The following is an 18,180-nucleotide window of genomic DNA, read 5'->3' on the forward strand; positions in this document are numbered from 1 at the left end:
GGTTGGGGTGGATGCACGAATAAGAGTTTATATGAAAAATAATACAAATGATTAGTTATAACCTTAAGATAATTCACACTACAAACTACAAAGAGCACAGAAGAAGCTGAACAAACATAATTTATGGTTCCAAATTAAGCGAATAACAACATTACAGGGAGAACAGCTATGACTGGAAAAAATTGCTGAAAACTTAGCCAACTTTCACAACTTTCCAAAAACTTTACCCCACATTAAAAGCATATTACAAACAAATACTAACCCGAAATGATACCGAAACCTACCTTCTTCTTTCATAAATAATGAATCCAACTCTTTGAAGGGATCATCCTGTTTTCTGATATGCAGTAGTACGAGCATGAAATGCAGAATGCCCGTTTGATCCTCCAAGCAAATTTACTGATATAAATGGAGTGGCTTCTCCAGCTCCAGTTTCTCCAATGCTCAGTTTTGAGATTCCCAGAAGCTCATCCAGATTAATGGGAGATTGGGTATGTACAGGAGTTGGCTTCACAATTTCGTGAACCGGTTTTTCTTCTGCACAACCAAGCCGAGGAAGTGCTAACGAAAAAAATGGCGAGAAATAGGCTGGGTACATTACTGGATGGATGTGTTGTGATTCTGAAACTTCTGGCATCATGGAAGGTGTTTCCTCTTCCACTAAATTATTAGAATCCATTGATTCGCATTCCTCTTCCACAGGCGGATGCGCTGGAGTAGAACTGCAGGCCTGTGTTTCAGGTTCTTGAGAGTTAATGCGAAAGAGCTGAGTTTCTGCAGTCTGAAATAATAGGACAGGTTAAGATGTGATTTTGTTGAGTAGGAAAGATATATACGGTGCTTAAGGGCTAAAATATAAGAGAAATTTACTTGCGTAACACACACTAGTCTTAAGTATTTACATATTTCACAACTTAACTTTCATATTTACATAGCACTTTGTTATTTTAAACCTATGCAAGAAAATGTGTATTTCACTTTTAAAAACTTATAATAGTGCTATTTTGATGTGATATTAGAGATTTGAGTGCTTCGTGTGTAAATATGAAAATTTAGGTGTTAGATATGTAAAGACATTAGAATTGTGTGCCATGTATGTAAATGCCCAAAATATAAATATTTCAGGCTTAAAAAAGAGAAACTAGAAAAAGGATTAATGGGACTAACATCATCAGGTACAATATCGAAGAGACTAGTCCTTCGCTTCCTTCTAGTTGCATTAGTTTGGCGTATGAAATATTTCTGAGCATGGCTGGCCACTTGAGTTGGTGTCCTTGATACTACATAGTTTCGTGATATTCCTCGCCAGTCTCCTTTGCCAAGCTTTTGCAAACCGAGTAAGAAGAGCCGGTGCTCAGCTTCCGTCCATGGCACCCCTGCAAAATAATCATAAAACAGAACGAAACCCAAATAACTTTGAACAAGCAGATACAGCTGAAAACAATACGGTTCTAAAAAAGCATGAAATAAACTCATTCTTTTGATATGGCATTGCACTCATAGTTGTTTAGATTTGGAAACTAATCAAAGTAACAAGCAATAATAAACATCTCAATTAAGACAATCAAAATAACATAATTCTGAGTGCTGCTCAAGCAAGTGGGAGCATCTAGACTTGAAAATACATATGAATAAATCCATAGTAAAACACTACCTAGATAATGAAAGGATCTGTTGATTATGATCTTGAATCTTAAAATCAAAATTTCAATCCATCCAATTATGACTAATGACCTCTTAACAATCCAAGTTTTGATGAACAAGTAAAACTATATGCTAAAAAAAATCTAATTTCACCAGAAACACCTACATCTGACCCAAAATTGATCCGACTTAAAACTGCTTGAACTAAAGACGAACCAAAATATTAAACGGGTTAGAAAGTTCAACCCGAACCCCACCAGCCATCAACCCGTTGACCAAAACTTGACCTGTCTAACCCATTGAACATAAGAAATAACAACTACTCAGATCAAATTCAACTCAGTATCGGTTTAATTTCAAGTTTACAGGTTGATTTCAGGTTAGGATGTCAATTTCGGGCTAATTTCGACTTGGCGGTCAACCTAAAACCGACTTGAAAATTTAAACGGGTTAGGATGCCAAATCTGACCATACCCAACTCAGTTTATTCTGGACAGCCTGAACATGAATTTTTGGAATCAAGTTCCAGATAAATTTTTAACACCACAAATACATCCATAAGATACTTTGTTGCTGAAAAAAGAAAAAAAAATTATGAAAGCTGAGAAATTTTGGGGAAAATGGCAACAACATCCAAAAAAAAGAAACAAAAATATAATTTACCACAACAGAATGATCTCTAGTTTTGATTCAAAAACATGGTGAATAGAACAGATTAATAGAAATATCAATATCTTATCGCCTGCATGGAGAACAAAGCATTTAATCATTTATAACATGAGGGAAGCAAACTTAAATAATGCAAAGCAAGTTGGTAAAAGAATCTGAACAAATATACGAGTCATTTGACACTAAAAATAACAAATTATCAATAACCGGTCCTATAAATTTCTCACCCAGGAGCGAAACTTGGATTTTATTAGATTTCCACAAACCTTGGGCAAGGAGCGGGCAGATTAAGATTTTGTTTGGGGCAACTTCAACTTATCCAGCTTATTCAGATAAGCAGCTTATCCTGATAAGTTGTTGATCAACAGTTGATTATTAAGGTTTTGTTTGGGGCAGTTTCAACTTATCCAGCTTATTCAGATAAACAGCTTATCCTGATAAGTTGTTGATCAACAGTTGATCCGGATAAGCTGACTGACTATTTGATTTGTGTTGATGCATTTGGAAAATAGTTGATTTGCAACTATTTTTGAATAAATGACCATTCTGCCCATATGCAGTATTTCTATTAATGATGGATAAATGACCATTATGGATAATCACATAATTTATACAAGTACGAAAATAAATACTCTCTTGATTATTTTAAAATTAAAGTTTGAGTCCTCTATGGGACTATTTCCATCACAATTTAAAGAATTTGTGAACTATTTTAACACTTTTATAAATTATTGAACAAGAACAATGACATATAAATTACTTAATAAAAATAAAATTTTGAAGGTATATTATGAGTGTCGTAGTTCAAAATTTTGAAATTATATCAAATTACATTAAATTTCAAACTATTTTATTATTTTTAGGTGGGGAGAAGCCTCGGGGGCATTTGCATACATACCAACCAATTCTAAGTTATTTGTATATTTAAAATCTTAATTTTACAGATAAATTTTTAACACCCCAAATACATCCATAAGATACTTTGTTGCTAAAAAACGAAAAAAAAAATTATGAAAACTGAGAAATTTTGGGGAATGGCACCAACATCCAAAAAAAAGGAACAAAAATATAATTTACCACAACAGAATGATCTCTTCTTCCCTTTTCTTCTCCTTTTTTTTTTAATTTTCCTGCTCCATCCTTTTCCTCTCCCTGCTCGCTCTGCATAAAGGAAAGGAAAATGGGGAAGCGGAGCCTCAGCGTTATGAAGAAGCGGAGAGCAACAATCTTCTCCAAATCTTCGAGTGAGAGAGGCGAATGACGAATCGGATTGGAGATGAGTGGCATTGCAAATATGGGCAGCGCTGCAGATGGGGAGCTGAAGTTCTCCATCAAGAACCTCAGCGTCGAGAGAGACGAGCTAGAGGAAGCGAAGCGTCAAAATATTCCCTGAAACGCGGCCCGCGGGGTTTTACCCACTGCTTGCGTTTAATGTAAAATCTAAACGGTGTTTTTACGGCCGCTGCTTGAACGCTCGGTCCAAACATTACGGATGCGTTTTCAAAACGCCACCACAGGTGATAAACTGCCCCAAATGCACCCTAAGAGGCTAAGCTTCTGCAAAAGAATATGGTGAGCAAGTTTCAAACTAAACAACTCTTTGCTAAAGTTGCGCAGCTGCAAAAGCAAGTTTCCTTCCTCATCCCTCTCATTAGCACAAAACTAACAAATAACAAAACCAACCGCACTTTGTTCCTCAAAGTACTTAACGAATACTTCATGGGGCAAAGCTATAGCCAGAATTCCCTTGGTAAAGATAGGATAATAAAGATTTTTTTATGAGCTTCATCACTTCACCTAAGATTTTAGATGAGTTTCATCTATTCACCTCTCCATCGACTCATGTTGAGTGCTATAAAATATTAACAATATTTCGCATTAATCCTTTTGCTCTATGTCTACACTACATTATATTTAGTCTCTCTTTAGCTTCCCAGTACCGCCAGATTATTTCTAACGAGTCGCCTTTTTGGTACATCATCTGCACTCAGGCATATAAGCTCGAACAACCTCATATCAATTTTTCAACTATTTTATCTTTAATGGGAACTACTATCATAATCTTGGTAATACAAACATTCTTATTCCATCGGTCCATCCTTTCTAATTAAAACTGCCATAAATACATCTTAACATTTCTGTTATTTTCATATTCAACTTGGTTGCACTAACGTCCTATCAATATGTTGGAATACTGAATACTAATAAAAAAATAAAAAATGTACCCTCTAAATTAATCGAAGGCACTTTAAAGTCAATAAAAAAGATCATCATAAATGACAACCTGACCAATCATTAACTCAAACTAAGGACAAACTTCAGATACAATGAAGCTTCAAAAATGCATCAGCCTATCATGCCATTCGCCATAATAAATAAATAGGCTGCTTTAGCCCTTTTTTTCTCTTCGTGGAGATTGCAAGCTCATCTAGAAGAATATGTACTCTTCCTAAAAAGATATTAAAAAAGAGAAGATGCGGCCACTATCACTAAAATCCTCTCTTCTCTTTACAATTACGCCTCTATAAGAAATTAAAAAAATCTCCAACCTCAAATCAATGACACTGTAATGTTGTAAAACTGTGTTGGATGAAATTGATGCTAGCAATGCATGTGATCCGTCAAGCTTCATACCAAATGCTGGCAATGCTTGTGATCCATCAGTCCAATTGGAAAAACTAGAGAAAGCAAGCATTGCCACTGAAGAAAGATACATCCAACCGGAACCTTGTCAAGGAGCATCAATTGCATTCTTGCTGCCCCTTTGTTGCTGATCCATCCTGTTGCCAACAAATCTCTTTCATTCCTGCGGCAGTATTTCTGCCCCTTCTTGCTACTATTGTGGACCTCTGCTTCCCATCTACTTCTTGATAAAGTTCCTGAAGATCACAAAAGCACAAAGAAGTTGACAACTCTTCTGATAAACACTGAAAAGTAGATCCAGACTAGATATTAAACCACGGTACATGTACATAACTTCCTTTGAATGTAAAATTTGATGTTCTCTCTCAAATTAAGGTGAGATCTTAGGACTTGGTACAGCAAACTTCACATATACGCCAATATGGTTATGTAATCCAGCAAATTGAACTTAGAGCATAGGACGGGCCTCGAAACTTCTTGTACACGAGGAGTGGTCCAAGCAAAATCTTTTATCCCATAGTTCATATTGCTTCTTTCTTATTTCATTACCAAGTGTTTCACAGTGTGTTTTTTCACGCTAGATTGAACTATCCACATGGAAAGTATATTCAATCTCTCTGAACTTATGCAGTTCCTTCAGATACAAAATCCCGCCCAAAAGCTCCTCAACTAAGTTCTTCATCCAACCAGCCAATCCATCAATTGAACAATCCACTTGTTGAATTGATCCATCAAATCTACTCAAGTTGCAGCCAGCCGTGGCCAAAAGCTGACCCCCTTAAACTAAAACACAACTGACTGATTAATCTGCATCTAGCAAGAGCAAAGTACATCTGCGAGGATTAGCACTACTCCAGGAAAATAAGCCCGGCCAACAAGAGCAAGAGCAACCCACTCATCTCAGAGTGGTATGTCCGAACAATTACCTACCCATGATACATAAATATCACGCATCATATTCTGCAGCCATAAGAGTCGTATCACTCCTCATTCGAACCAATATAGAGAACGAGCGACAGACAATGGAAGAGATCGAGAAAAGAAACTACCATGCCTTAGTTGCCGAAGGAAGAAGTTGCAAGATGAAGCGTGTGCCCACTCTGTAGTGTCGAGCAGTAGGAAAGAAGAGGAAAGAGAAGAGGCCGCATCGAGGGCAAACCTGGACCAAGTCGAAGCCGAAGAGGAGAAAGCACGAAGTTGTGCTCGCGTGCATGCAGAGGAAGAGAAGGAAGAAGGAGGCAGTGGCGGTGTGCTCTGGGTTGAGTCGAAGTCAAGGGGGTGCGACCTTCAACGTTGTGCTCGCATAGCAAAGGAAGGAAAGTCAAGTCCTAGTCAAATGGCTTTGGCATTGTGCTTGCTTAGACGAAGAGGAAAGAGGATGTTTGTGAGCCTTGCGTGTAACAAGAAGGCTCCCTGCTACTGCTGAGCTCGCGCAAGGATTAGAGCAGCCGACCAAAAACTTAAGGTAAGTTTAAGATTTTTATTAAGTAAATTAATAAAAAGATTATATATTTATGAGTGTGAATTTACAGTTATTTGAAACAGGCATCGTAAGTGGAAGATTGCAATGCTAAGGAGAAAGAAGTTGAGTCCTGCATGAAATTGGGCTCTATGTGCGAACGGTAAGAAACAAATCTTCTGGGTAATTCATATTTTATGATGTAAATTTCCTGAAATTGAAATTATTGGTTTACTTACTAAATGCTAATGACACATTTAAATTAATCAGAGATAAAAAAGTGGAAGATTAGAGGCTGAATCAATTAAAGTTGTAAAAGAAAAAGAAGAATTCTGTGCAAGGAAGCAAACAAAATTTTTAAGATAAAAAATTGTATAATTACTTATTTGTCATTTTAATTGTATGTCATTAGATAGATTAAGTATTTCTTACAAGAATATGATTCTTATCAAATGATATGCGCATTCATTAATATAGGTGGTTGTCCAACGAAGTTAATGGATGAGAAGCATTTCATAAATCTTTTGTAAGCATTGGTGAGTGATAATTTTGTTTTACGCATTAAATTAATATTAAATTAAATGAACAATCACAATAAATGATCTAAAACAAGTACTTCATTCATGAATTTTCTTTTAAAAGTCTGAAATAGTACAAGGAATTGAAGAAAAATAACAGACTGATAAATGTACATTTTAAATGATTTTAACTTCATATGAAAAATGTTTAAGTCACACAGGATTACCTCCAGATGATACTGGTAGGGGATACGATGTACCCGTGAACGTTAAAGGAAATGGTAAAGGTATGTCTTCAGGTACAATTTGCGGGTACCTTCAGCTACATTTTTTAGGGTTCCTACGGGCATATTTTTAAGGATACATTTAGGTATGATGGTAATCATGTGATGATTATTAAATAGGCTAAATTGATAAATACCTAAAGTAAAAAAACAATAAATAAATTTAAAGTTTTACTGAAATGAACTATATTTTATTTTGATCATTCACGCATAGCATAACATGAGAATTTAATGCATATTAAATTACAATTACTCACCAAGTTATACTTATAGTTGCAATTAATGTCCTCTTTTAGAAGAAGAAAAGTTTTAGGTTGATATTTCTGATATGAGAAATTTGGTTTACAAGAGGACTACAACTAATAGATACTAGTTATGATATGTTTGTAGTTTCCATTTACTATTTCCTTCATTTAGTGTTCAACCCTAGTTTGACATGTGATTTTCAGATTATATTGATATTTTTGGACATTTAATTTTATTGCACTTTAGATTAGTGACTCTTTTTAATATTGAAAGTTTCTGAAACATTTTGTAGAAAATAAAAATGAAATGTTAATGTCTTTTGACCGCAGTTCCCACCTTAGTTAATTCTAAGAAACAAGTCGGGTCATGAAAAAAGTGAAATGTTAATAACTTTTGACCGTAGTTCCCACCCTTACGCAAAGACGTTGGCTCAAGGTCGGTAGGTTGAAATCCTTGCCAGCAAGCAACGAGTTCGATCGATTCTTTCTTCTTTTCTGATCTGATACTCATAATCTTGAGCTCTGATACTAATTTGTTACAATTCGTCGTCAAAATCGAAACGTCTTTCCATTGAAACTTAAGACAAACACAAATTTTATTTTAATAATCTCAATAACTCACACAAACAATAAGCACCTACAATTCGAGAACTTGGTGATCTCTCCCAATTCGTAGAATTCGAGAAAAAAGAAAATTTCTACCAAAACCTAACCCTAAGACTCACAACTCAATCTCATGCATAAAACCTAACCCTAGACATAACAAACCTATTTATACCCAACAATAATAATAATAATAAATAAATAAATTGCCCTTAGGCGTACAAAAGCCAATTTTGCCCTTATGTTAGGCGTCCTTGTAACAGATGTCCTCCTAAACATCTACATGTCTACGAGGGCTTCTGCTAACTCTGAGATGATGGAACCGCTACTTTTCGAGCATTACACTGAAGAACCATACCAACTAGTTTCAACTATAATTGCCCTCAATAACACCAACTCTAATGACCAACTTGTAGGAGAAGCATCCCATGTTTATATATCCATCAAGCGATGCAAAATACAAGAACAATACTCAATTCCTTAAAGAAATATTGTGTAAAATCTAGCCAAAAATGTTGAAGGTTCATTCAATGGATCAATAGAAGGAGTTGATTGACCCATTGAGTACCTTGAGAGCTTTGATGATGCCATGACATGCATCTTTGCCGCTACCCTTAATAACATTATGCGAATAGGGATTGTGAACATTCAAATTCAGCTCTGCAGCATCACATCCTTAAACGGACTACGCCTATAGCCCGTGGTAGAATTTGCTGCTTCCAATGACCACTAAAATTTTCTTATACCCTATTGCATATAAAGCAAAGGGGAAGAGAGACATTCTAAGATTACACCAAGCTTCTTGGGAGTTCACCAACTCGAAGCTGAGGACAACCAAAATGGCCTTCACCCTGGGCCTTCACAGCTTCCTTTTTAAGAACTTGCAAAGAAGAACCCAACCACGCTAGAGGAGATTCTAGAGCAAGCTTCTCATTTCATGGACACGAACCAACAGTTCTCACGGTTCTCCTGTGACCCCAACAAAGAATTAGCAAAGAAAAATAGTCAGACAAACAATGGCAACAGATGAACTTACGCCTAAACATATGCAGTGCAACATGGAGTGATCGCTGATCTTTGACAACATCAGGGACATCACTTTGACAAAATCATGTCATCTAGAAGGTGAGGAGAGTTGCTTCTCTTCAACTCTCAGGGCCCATCCCACCTCTTACAGAATTCTCCATGATGATTAATGAGATCTCTTCACAATTTAGAATAAGGATTATTTTTGTTGGCCAATGCCCCTCCACAACAACTAAAAGAGATGGGAGGACCAACAAAAATTTCTCCATGAAAACAAGAATGACAATGGCACCGCTTACAGCAGTTCTTCAGATGCTCTTAGAAAACGTCCATCTGAAGTAGTTCCTAGCGAGACCAGTGCTTTTGATAGATAGCAAAGAGCAAAGATGATCGGACTAGACAGGAGCACAACCATAGTAGCCACTTGACACCAACTAACTAAATGAAGAATTGTGCATCATTAAACGCTTAGATGTCATCGTAAGATGCATTAGCATAAGAGCTGCTCAAAATGAGAATCTTCATCTATGACATGCCAATAAACTCATCAAGAGATGCTAGATGAAATGGACATGCCGACAATGATTGAAGAATCAAAAACCCCAAAGGTCTTGTAGTAGAAACTAGAAATAATTTTCTTCACCTTGTCTCAAACAGTACACTATACACCATACATATAAAATAGGAATCCCTCTAAATAGGGAAGAACATAAAATAATAAGTACAAATAAAGAAAAAGCCATTATTGGAGTATATTTTGAGATAAGGAAATAAATTCCTTCCTAATACAACTTTTCTACAGGGAAGGAATTTCGCACTCCCCTCAAGTTGAGTTATAGATGTTGTAAAGACCCAGCTTGGTATTCAAATCAGTGAAGTTGACTGAAGGTAGGAATTTAGTGAAGACATCAGCAACTTGACGATGAGTTGGAACGTAGACTAAGTGTATAATGCCACCATTTACCTTTTCAGAGATAAAATTTCTATCAATCTCAATGTGTCTCAATGTGTTTGGTACTATCATGATGCACAAGGTTCTTTGTAATACTAATGACGGCTTAGTTGTCACAGAACATCTTTATGGGATTGAGCGTAACTTTTAAAAGCTCATTTTTTCCACATTCCTTCACAAATTCTCAAAGCAAGCGCTCGATATTCAAATTATGCACAATTTCTAGAGAACAATAATTGATTTTTGCTCCTCCATGTGACAAAAATTTCCCCATATATAAGAATATTACCTAGATGTAGATCTCATGCTCGTTAGTTCACCTGCACAACTAACATCAGTATAAACTTCTACCTCCCTGTTATCTAATTTCTTAACTGATAACACTAGGTCATGTCTCTTCTTAAAAAAATCTTAATATTCCATAAATCATCTCTGAATGTTTTTTATTTGGACTATTCATATGTTTACTCACAATGTTGACAGAATAAAAAATATCAAGTTTAGTGTGTGATAGGTATATAAATATTTCCATCAATATTTGGTATGCACCATTTTTCACTGGAGTTTTTGTCCCCCCTGAATATAACATTTTATTGAAACTAATAGGAGTCTTAACAGGTTTACACCATAACAATCATGTCCATGCACTTTTATTGGGATATCCCATTTTCTTTATTGAATAGAGCCAAATCCATACCCAAAAAATATCTTATAGCTCCTAGATCTTTGATTTCAAATTGAGTAGCAAGAACCTTCTTAATCTTCTCAATTTCTTTTTCATCATCACCTTTCAAGATCATATCATCTACCAAGAAAATCAGTATAGCTTTTCAACCTCCTTGTGTATGTTTTATGAATAGTGTATGATTAGCTTGGCATTGAATATATCCATTAGATTTCATAGTATTCACAAACTTATCAAACCAAACTTGTGGAGATTGTTTGAAGCCATAAAGTGACTTTATTAGTTTACATACCAGATAATTATTTGAGTCATTTTTCAACCCGAACGGGATTCCATATACACAGATTCCATATACAATTCTTCATCTAGTATACATATCTTTAATGACTTGAGTATAAGAAATATTAACACCTTTTTTTCTAGAACTGTCCAAAATCTTCTCTTAGAATTATATCATAAGTCTTTTCTAAATCAATAAAAAAATCATATGTAGATCCTATTTCTTTGTACTTCACCATCAAACCTCTCAAAAAAAAGTATAACTTCCATAGTAAACTTGTTCGGCATGAAACCAAATTAATTTTAAGAAATTTTTGTATCATGCCGTGACATATGTTCAATCACTCTCTCCCGTAACTTTAATGTATGACACATTAATTTAATTCATTTATGATTTGCACACTCTTGTGCATGTCCTTTATTCTTAAAAATAAGAACCAATAGACTCTTTCTCCACTCAACAAAATCTTTTTAATTTTTAAAATAAAGTTAAAAAGTTTGGTAAAACAAAAAAATTCTCAAATCTCCTAAATATTTTCACATTTCTATTAGAAGTACTACTGCTTTTTAACATTTAATTTTCTTTAAAGTCTTCTCAACTTCCATTTTATTAAAGTGAAGGTAAAAAAAAAAAAAAAAAATTATTATCATTTATGATATTAAGCTCACTAAAATTGTTCGTATTTTTATAATTTTCATTAAAAAAAATTATCAAAATATCTCACCCACTTAAGTTGAATATCCTCATCTAAGAAAAATATTTTTTTTTGAATTTCTTCATTCATACAACTTACTTGAACTAACTCTTTATTTTTCTTATCTCTTTGTTTAACTAATTTATATATATACCTTTTATCATCTTTAATATCTAATATATTATAAAGGCCACCTTATACTTTTTTTTCTATTTCTCCAAAGTTGTCTATCTAAACCAATTTTTAAAACAAAATTTTCTATTTTTATAAAGGGATAATTACATACAAAACACCCGAAACATTGATATTTATAAATTAACCATCAAGGTGATTTTTTTTTAAACTGAACCGATGTATATGTGCGTGTCACGATCAATCTATCGGATATTTGATAAAAATGAAAAACATGGGTTGGGGGTTACCATGAATTTTGATATTTGAGTGATAATTTGAGAAATGGATGAAAGAAGTTGTTGATTTGTAAATAGCAAGTTTCGGGTGGTTTGTATGTAATTGCCCCATTTATATTTTCTCACACTAATATTTCACCACAAACTATTTTTTTTCACAATTTCTTTCTTTTGATTAGCAAAACATGTCTTTTATAACTTGCTTAATAGTATTTGAATTTCTATCATTCATAATATCAGCTTCTTCATGAACATCTCAAGTCTTACAATTCTAAAATTTATTAATAAAAAAAATATTTGTTTTTTAAGTATCTCTATCTAATTTTATGATAATATTTTATTGTACTTTTCATCTTCAAATCCTTCATCTTGTAATTCAAAACTAGTAATTGCTATTGAGTACTCAAATTTTTATTTGAAATGACCTTAAAACCTTTACAAACTTAATGATATATTTTTCTCATAAAAAAATAATCAATTTTTATTTTATTAAATTCATTCTTATAAGTGATAACATGCTCATCTCTTTTCTCAAATAAAATATTAACAATAATAAAGTTATAAGCTAAAGCAAAATCTAATATGACTCTACATTCTTTATTAATCACTTCAAAATCATAGCCACATGAATATTACTAAAATTTTCAACCACTCTTCCAACTTGTTTATTTAAATATTCTCAAAAAAAAAATTCTTTCATCAAGAGGTATTCATTATATTGATACTTCTAAGTCAATCCAAAATTTTTCTTTTGAACATATGTCTAAATCTACTTGGAGAACATAAGTACTTATCACATTAAAAAACTTTGTATATGATAATCTTTACACTTATAATTATATTTTTAATTCTATTAATTTTTATAATATTATCTTTTAAAATCTTATTTATAATTACACATACATCATTTCTAATATGACTTCTACCTGAATACTAACGTTTAAAATCGAAGTTATCAATCTCCTTAATTTTTTTTCCAACTCATTTAGTTACTTAAATATATAACATATTTATCTTCCTATGAACTATAATATGCAATTCCATTAATTTACCTGTACAAGTGTCTTTATTCTACGTTCTTATCCTAATATTAATTTCATACATTTAACTTCTTTGCTCACATTTGTCCATAATGTAGGAACACTTGCTTATTTAACACTACACCCGGGTTTTAGTTTAATAACCCTTACACACTACTATTATCAGATCTACCCGAGTGCCAGTTTAATAACCCTTACACACTACTATTATCAGATCCAAAGTTTTGAATGCGAAAAAGTTGAGGATTGTGTCAGGTAGCGACAGCAAACGTAAAATATTTTGTTAAAAAACTATGACAAAAATCATTTAAATTATTGTGCAATCTACTAATTTTCCTTTAACTCTTGCATGAACTAAATTGATAGATGGTCAAATATGATTTGTGTATGCAAGCATGAATTATAACTAACATAGAATTTTGGTCAAAATAATTATTATTGGTTTCATTTTCCTAATAGTTTCACCTTTGCATTTATTAAACTAAATCATGAATACAATTACTTCTAAAAAAAATGGCATCTCAGGAAGCAACTCTTCAATATAGGTATTATGATAATCATGATAATCATAATGCTCCCAAAAATATTGATAATGATATATACATTTAATGAAGACAAGAACAAATAGCTTCTGTAACATAGTTAAATAAATTAGAAAATCTCTTTGATCAACATTGAATGTCTAATCAACAATGGATTTAAAAATTTGATATTAGTTGACAAAAAAGTGATATTAAAGGGTATAATCAACTACAAATACTACATAGAATAAAATGAACTACATCCTCAAGGATGATAGTGTCTTCCATCTGCCACTTGAACATGAAAATTGACTGGTAAGAATCTCAAGGGAACTATAAGAAATCTCCAAACCATTTTGATCTTTTTTCCACATGCTAAAAAGATATAGAAAAAAAAAATCAATTGTAGTATTTCAAATGATGTTGATCCACCAAGAAATCCTAGTAATTAAAAACCTATATACAAACAAGAACATGAAATTGAAGTCATGCTTGAAACACAATCCAACCTTGAACATACATTGGAGCTAAAGCAAGAATCTAAATATATATGGCAGTAATTCTAGCATTGATTTTGCATTTGAGTCAATTCCATGAGATAATAATAATAAGAATTTCTCAAGTATGCTGAATTGCACAGACAAATTTACAATCTATATATAGAACAAATTTTAGACTTCATTCAATCACATGAGCATGGATCATATTGTGTTGCATACATTGTTGATCACAATCATAACTTACATGATGGCTATATAAATACTTCAGAAATAAATGATGAAAATTTGATAATTGTTCATCAAAATACTTGGTATTATAATATGGCATAATATGACAGTCCAGATTTTTTCTGCTTGCTTGTTGCACTCCACTAATAAAACCACCAATGATTAACAACTCATGTGGCATTATTCATAGCCTTCAAAAGAGATGACGGGGATTCAAATCCCTTCAAAAGAAAAAAAAAACAATACACCAATAATAAACTACCAACCAAATCCGATGAGATTTACAATCATATTAAAAAGTATAGGGTTTGTCTGGGGTGGTTGTAGCTTTTTGAAAAGAGGTTGTAAAGTTGTGGTGGAGAAAATAACTTCTCAAAAGACCGCTATGAGAATTATAAATTTTTTTTTCAAAAAAAAAAAACCATACAGTAGCTTTCTTACAACTACAACACTTTAATAAGTAGGTTAGAAAAAAACAGTTTTCCACTACAAAAATTTCTAGAAAGTTATTCCCCAAACAAAATTGCGGTGGAGGTCTGAAACATAAAATAGACAAAAAATTATCCCAAACAGAACCTTAGTCATAATTCTTATGCATTCAAATCAATCCAACCACTGTAGAAATCTCTTGATTTATCAAGGTGCAATCAAAACACCTATTATATTTTAGGTTTTTCTTCGGTCAAAATTGTCGCTTCCACTTGTATGTTTATGTACATCCTACTATCAAATTGTGACAAATAAGAATTCTTGTGGGTCATATGGCATTCAAAAATATCCAATATGTTGGCTAAAGCATCTAGTATCAAATGATACATGGACGGCACATTAAGGGCAAATTCATTTGCCTTTTAAGTTTTCAAGAGTACTAAGATTTTAACTCTCCAAATGAAAATTCTTGACTCAAGGGAGTTGATGGAGCTTACCAGGCCATTTACCGCCCCACCAGTTATAAAAGTAAATCAATATATAAAAAGGAAATTTTTGGGGAAGCCCCTATGGTGAAAAAAAAATCAAAATTACCTCAAGAAAATTGGGGGAGGCATCATGCCAGAGGTAAAGAGACCACTCTGGGGTGCATGAGCCGCATGCCACGCATCTTGTATGCCCAATTGATAAGGCATAAAGCCCAAAAGGCAAGTTAACATAAATTATTTAAAAATTACACAATAGTATGTTATAATTAATCTTTTTATTTGTTTAATTAAAAAATTACTAATGATATCATTGGCTTTAATTTTTGCATAAATGATTAAGCTCCCCTTTTTCAACAAAGCAAAAAGCATACAAGACATCATGTGCCCATTTGTATCCCTCAAATAAGCAACAAAATTAACGGAAAACATGTGATAATTATAGTAGAAGATGAGAATTATGATGAGGTGAAAATTGTTCCCAAAATTAAATTTGAAGCCCCAAAACCTGAACTTACATCTGATTTGTGAATCTTGATTAGAGAAAGGTTGGAAATTAAAGGACTTAAGAAGTGCATAATTAGTTATCTTGTCTCATTTTGCTGTCTAATTTAGTTTGACTTACATGATTGTGTCAATTGAAGTTTGAATATAAACTATGTGTAATGTCTTTACAATTTATTTTGATGTTTCCCATATAATTGATATATTAATCAAATTTTCCTATTTATCAATGATTAAAAATAATAAATTTATGTGCTTGCCCTCAAACCTTCAAAATTACACCTTGCCATACATCCTTCCCTTTTAAAACATTGCAGCAGATTAAGCACTGAATTGTTCTAATAATGCTTTGACTTTTCTTTCTTTATTTAGAGAAAGAAACTCATTTGTCAATATTCAATAAATATAAGGCTACAAAGCAATATTCTAAGTCATGTCATTCCTATAAATAGCCATTTAATCATGTGTTAAACTTGATTGTTAAACGAGATTAACAATTTCTTGCTCTAGCAAACCCCAGACAACAATAATGTGACCCGTCTAGAAATGGTGAGAAGTCATCTCTTCACTAATGAGTAAGGAGCCAATAGAGACCACTTGAAGCCTTGCTAGGTAAAAACTTCCTTTTGTTATAGCTGTTTCGACATTCCTACATTATCAAAACTATTAAAAGCATTCCTAAGACCTATCAATTCCCCAATGCTGCAGCTCAACTACAATGTTTTGCTTATCTTCACTAATGAGTAAGGAGCCATTAGAGACCACTTGAAGCCTTGCTAGGTAAAAATTCCTTTTGTTATAGCTGTTTCAACATTCCTACATTATCAAAACTATCAAAAGCATTCCTAAGACCTATCAATCCCCAATGCTGCAGCTCAACTACAATGTTTTGCTTTTCATTTTAATGAGGGTCATGTTTTTGCAATTCAGATTTGTCAGCCCTTGGCATAGAAATGTCCTAGTCAACTTCCTATGATGGTTTCTATAAGCATTCCAATAAAAAACATGAATATGAAAATGGATATAATAGTTTTAGTCAGTCAAACACCTTAGATGGAAATCCTCTTATTCAAAAAAGAATTAATTTATTCTTTTGAAATGTTAAGGCTTCTGAAAATCCAACCAAATTTAAAGCATTTTCCCTTCGTTACTAGTTCCCTTTAAAGGGCAGCATGCTTGAGCTGCTTCGTTCAACTACTAAAGTAAAACAGGACAAATAAGGAAGATATATAATGTCAAACGAAAACTGAATTACTAGGTTTTTTATTGTAATCATACACGAAAGTGATAGAGAAGTTGCCATTTTCTAATCAGTCCATCGGGAAATTGAGACAGTTCATATAGCTGTTTTTATTATTATTATTATTATTATTATTTTTAATCATATGTAGTTTTCTATCAAACAAAAGAAATTGAGCCTTTAAAGAGAAAATTCCATCAAACTCTATCTGCCACTTATTTAATAAAAAACAGAGTATTAAATCAGCATATACCTAAAAGTCGAAGGGATTTTTTTTTTTTGTCACAAAAGAAGACGATCACCCAAAAACAATCCAGAAAATGACTACCATAAACCATTCACCTAACCTCTCTTTCTTTCACGGCAGCTAGAAGATGACCCCTGAACAAAATCCTCCGACGCGTACCCATCAGCCGCTGCTCCAGCGACCTCCGGCCCATCGGCAGGGGGCCCCCCGCCGCTGGGTCCACCAAAAAGCCAGCGATAGATTTCCCATGCTCGCGCTCTTCCTAATGAACCCATCCGTAAGCCGTACGCCGAAGAGCTTCACTCCGCGATTCGGACACGTGCGAGAGTTATGCCCGTTGTGGCTGCAATGCGAGCACTTCCTCGTCATCTTCCTCGCCCCCCCACCGATCCCTGGCCTGATCGGTTCATTAGGGTTCCGATTAGAGTGGGGTGTGAGTTTGGAACCAGACAAAGATTAGGGTCTGGTTAGCTTTGGCAGGATAGAGAGGACACCACGTCGGTGGCAATGGGAGCTCGCCGCGCTGCTTTGCTCTGCTTCGCGGTCTGGGCAAAGTAGCAGATAATGAGATAAATACAGTGACGACAAAAGTCGAAAGTTGAAATCCGATATCTTTTATCTTGTCACCTCGTGACCCGAAATATCGCACGTTCGTGGCAATTTCAAACATTATTAATATATATGCCCCTAAAGAAGAAGCAAGACAACATAAGGAACCAAACGTCCGATTCATGAAATTTTAAGACACAATGGGAGCTAAAGCAACACAAGGAAAATATAATACTTTCGCCACATAGAAAGCGTGGAAAAGGAATTAAATCAAGCACACATATCAATGAACCAAAAATCACAAATAAATAAATAAATATATATA

The 18,180-nt window shown here is 33.7% G+C and overlaps 1 protein-coding gene across 1 annotated transcript; it reads right to left on the reverse strand.

The window, feature by feature from the left end:
- Window positions 1-89: 89 nt before the first annotated feature.
- On the reverse strand, window positions 90-17,903 carry LOC110023914 (transcription factor MYBS3-like). Its single transcript, XM_020723569.1, is given in 4 exon segments — window positions 90-781; window positions 1,168-1,376; window positions 17,407-17,531; window positions 17,533-17,903. Coding segments are annotated over 4 exon segments (933 nt in total). The 5' UTR covers window positions 17,676-17,903; the 3' UTR covers window positions 90-325.
- Between the last annotated feature and the right edge of the window lie 277 nt (window positions 17,904-18,180).

This window comes from Phalaenopsis equestris, unplaced genomic scaffold (assembly GCF_001263595.1).
Source record: "Phalaenopsis equestris unplaced genomic scaffold, ASM126359v1 Scaffold000235, whole genome shotgun sequence".
In the NCBI taxonomy this organism is placed as follows: domain Eukaryota; kingdom Viridiplantae; phylum Streptophyta; class Magnoliopsida; order Asparagales; family Orchidaceae; genus Phalaenopsis; species Phalaenopsis equestris.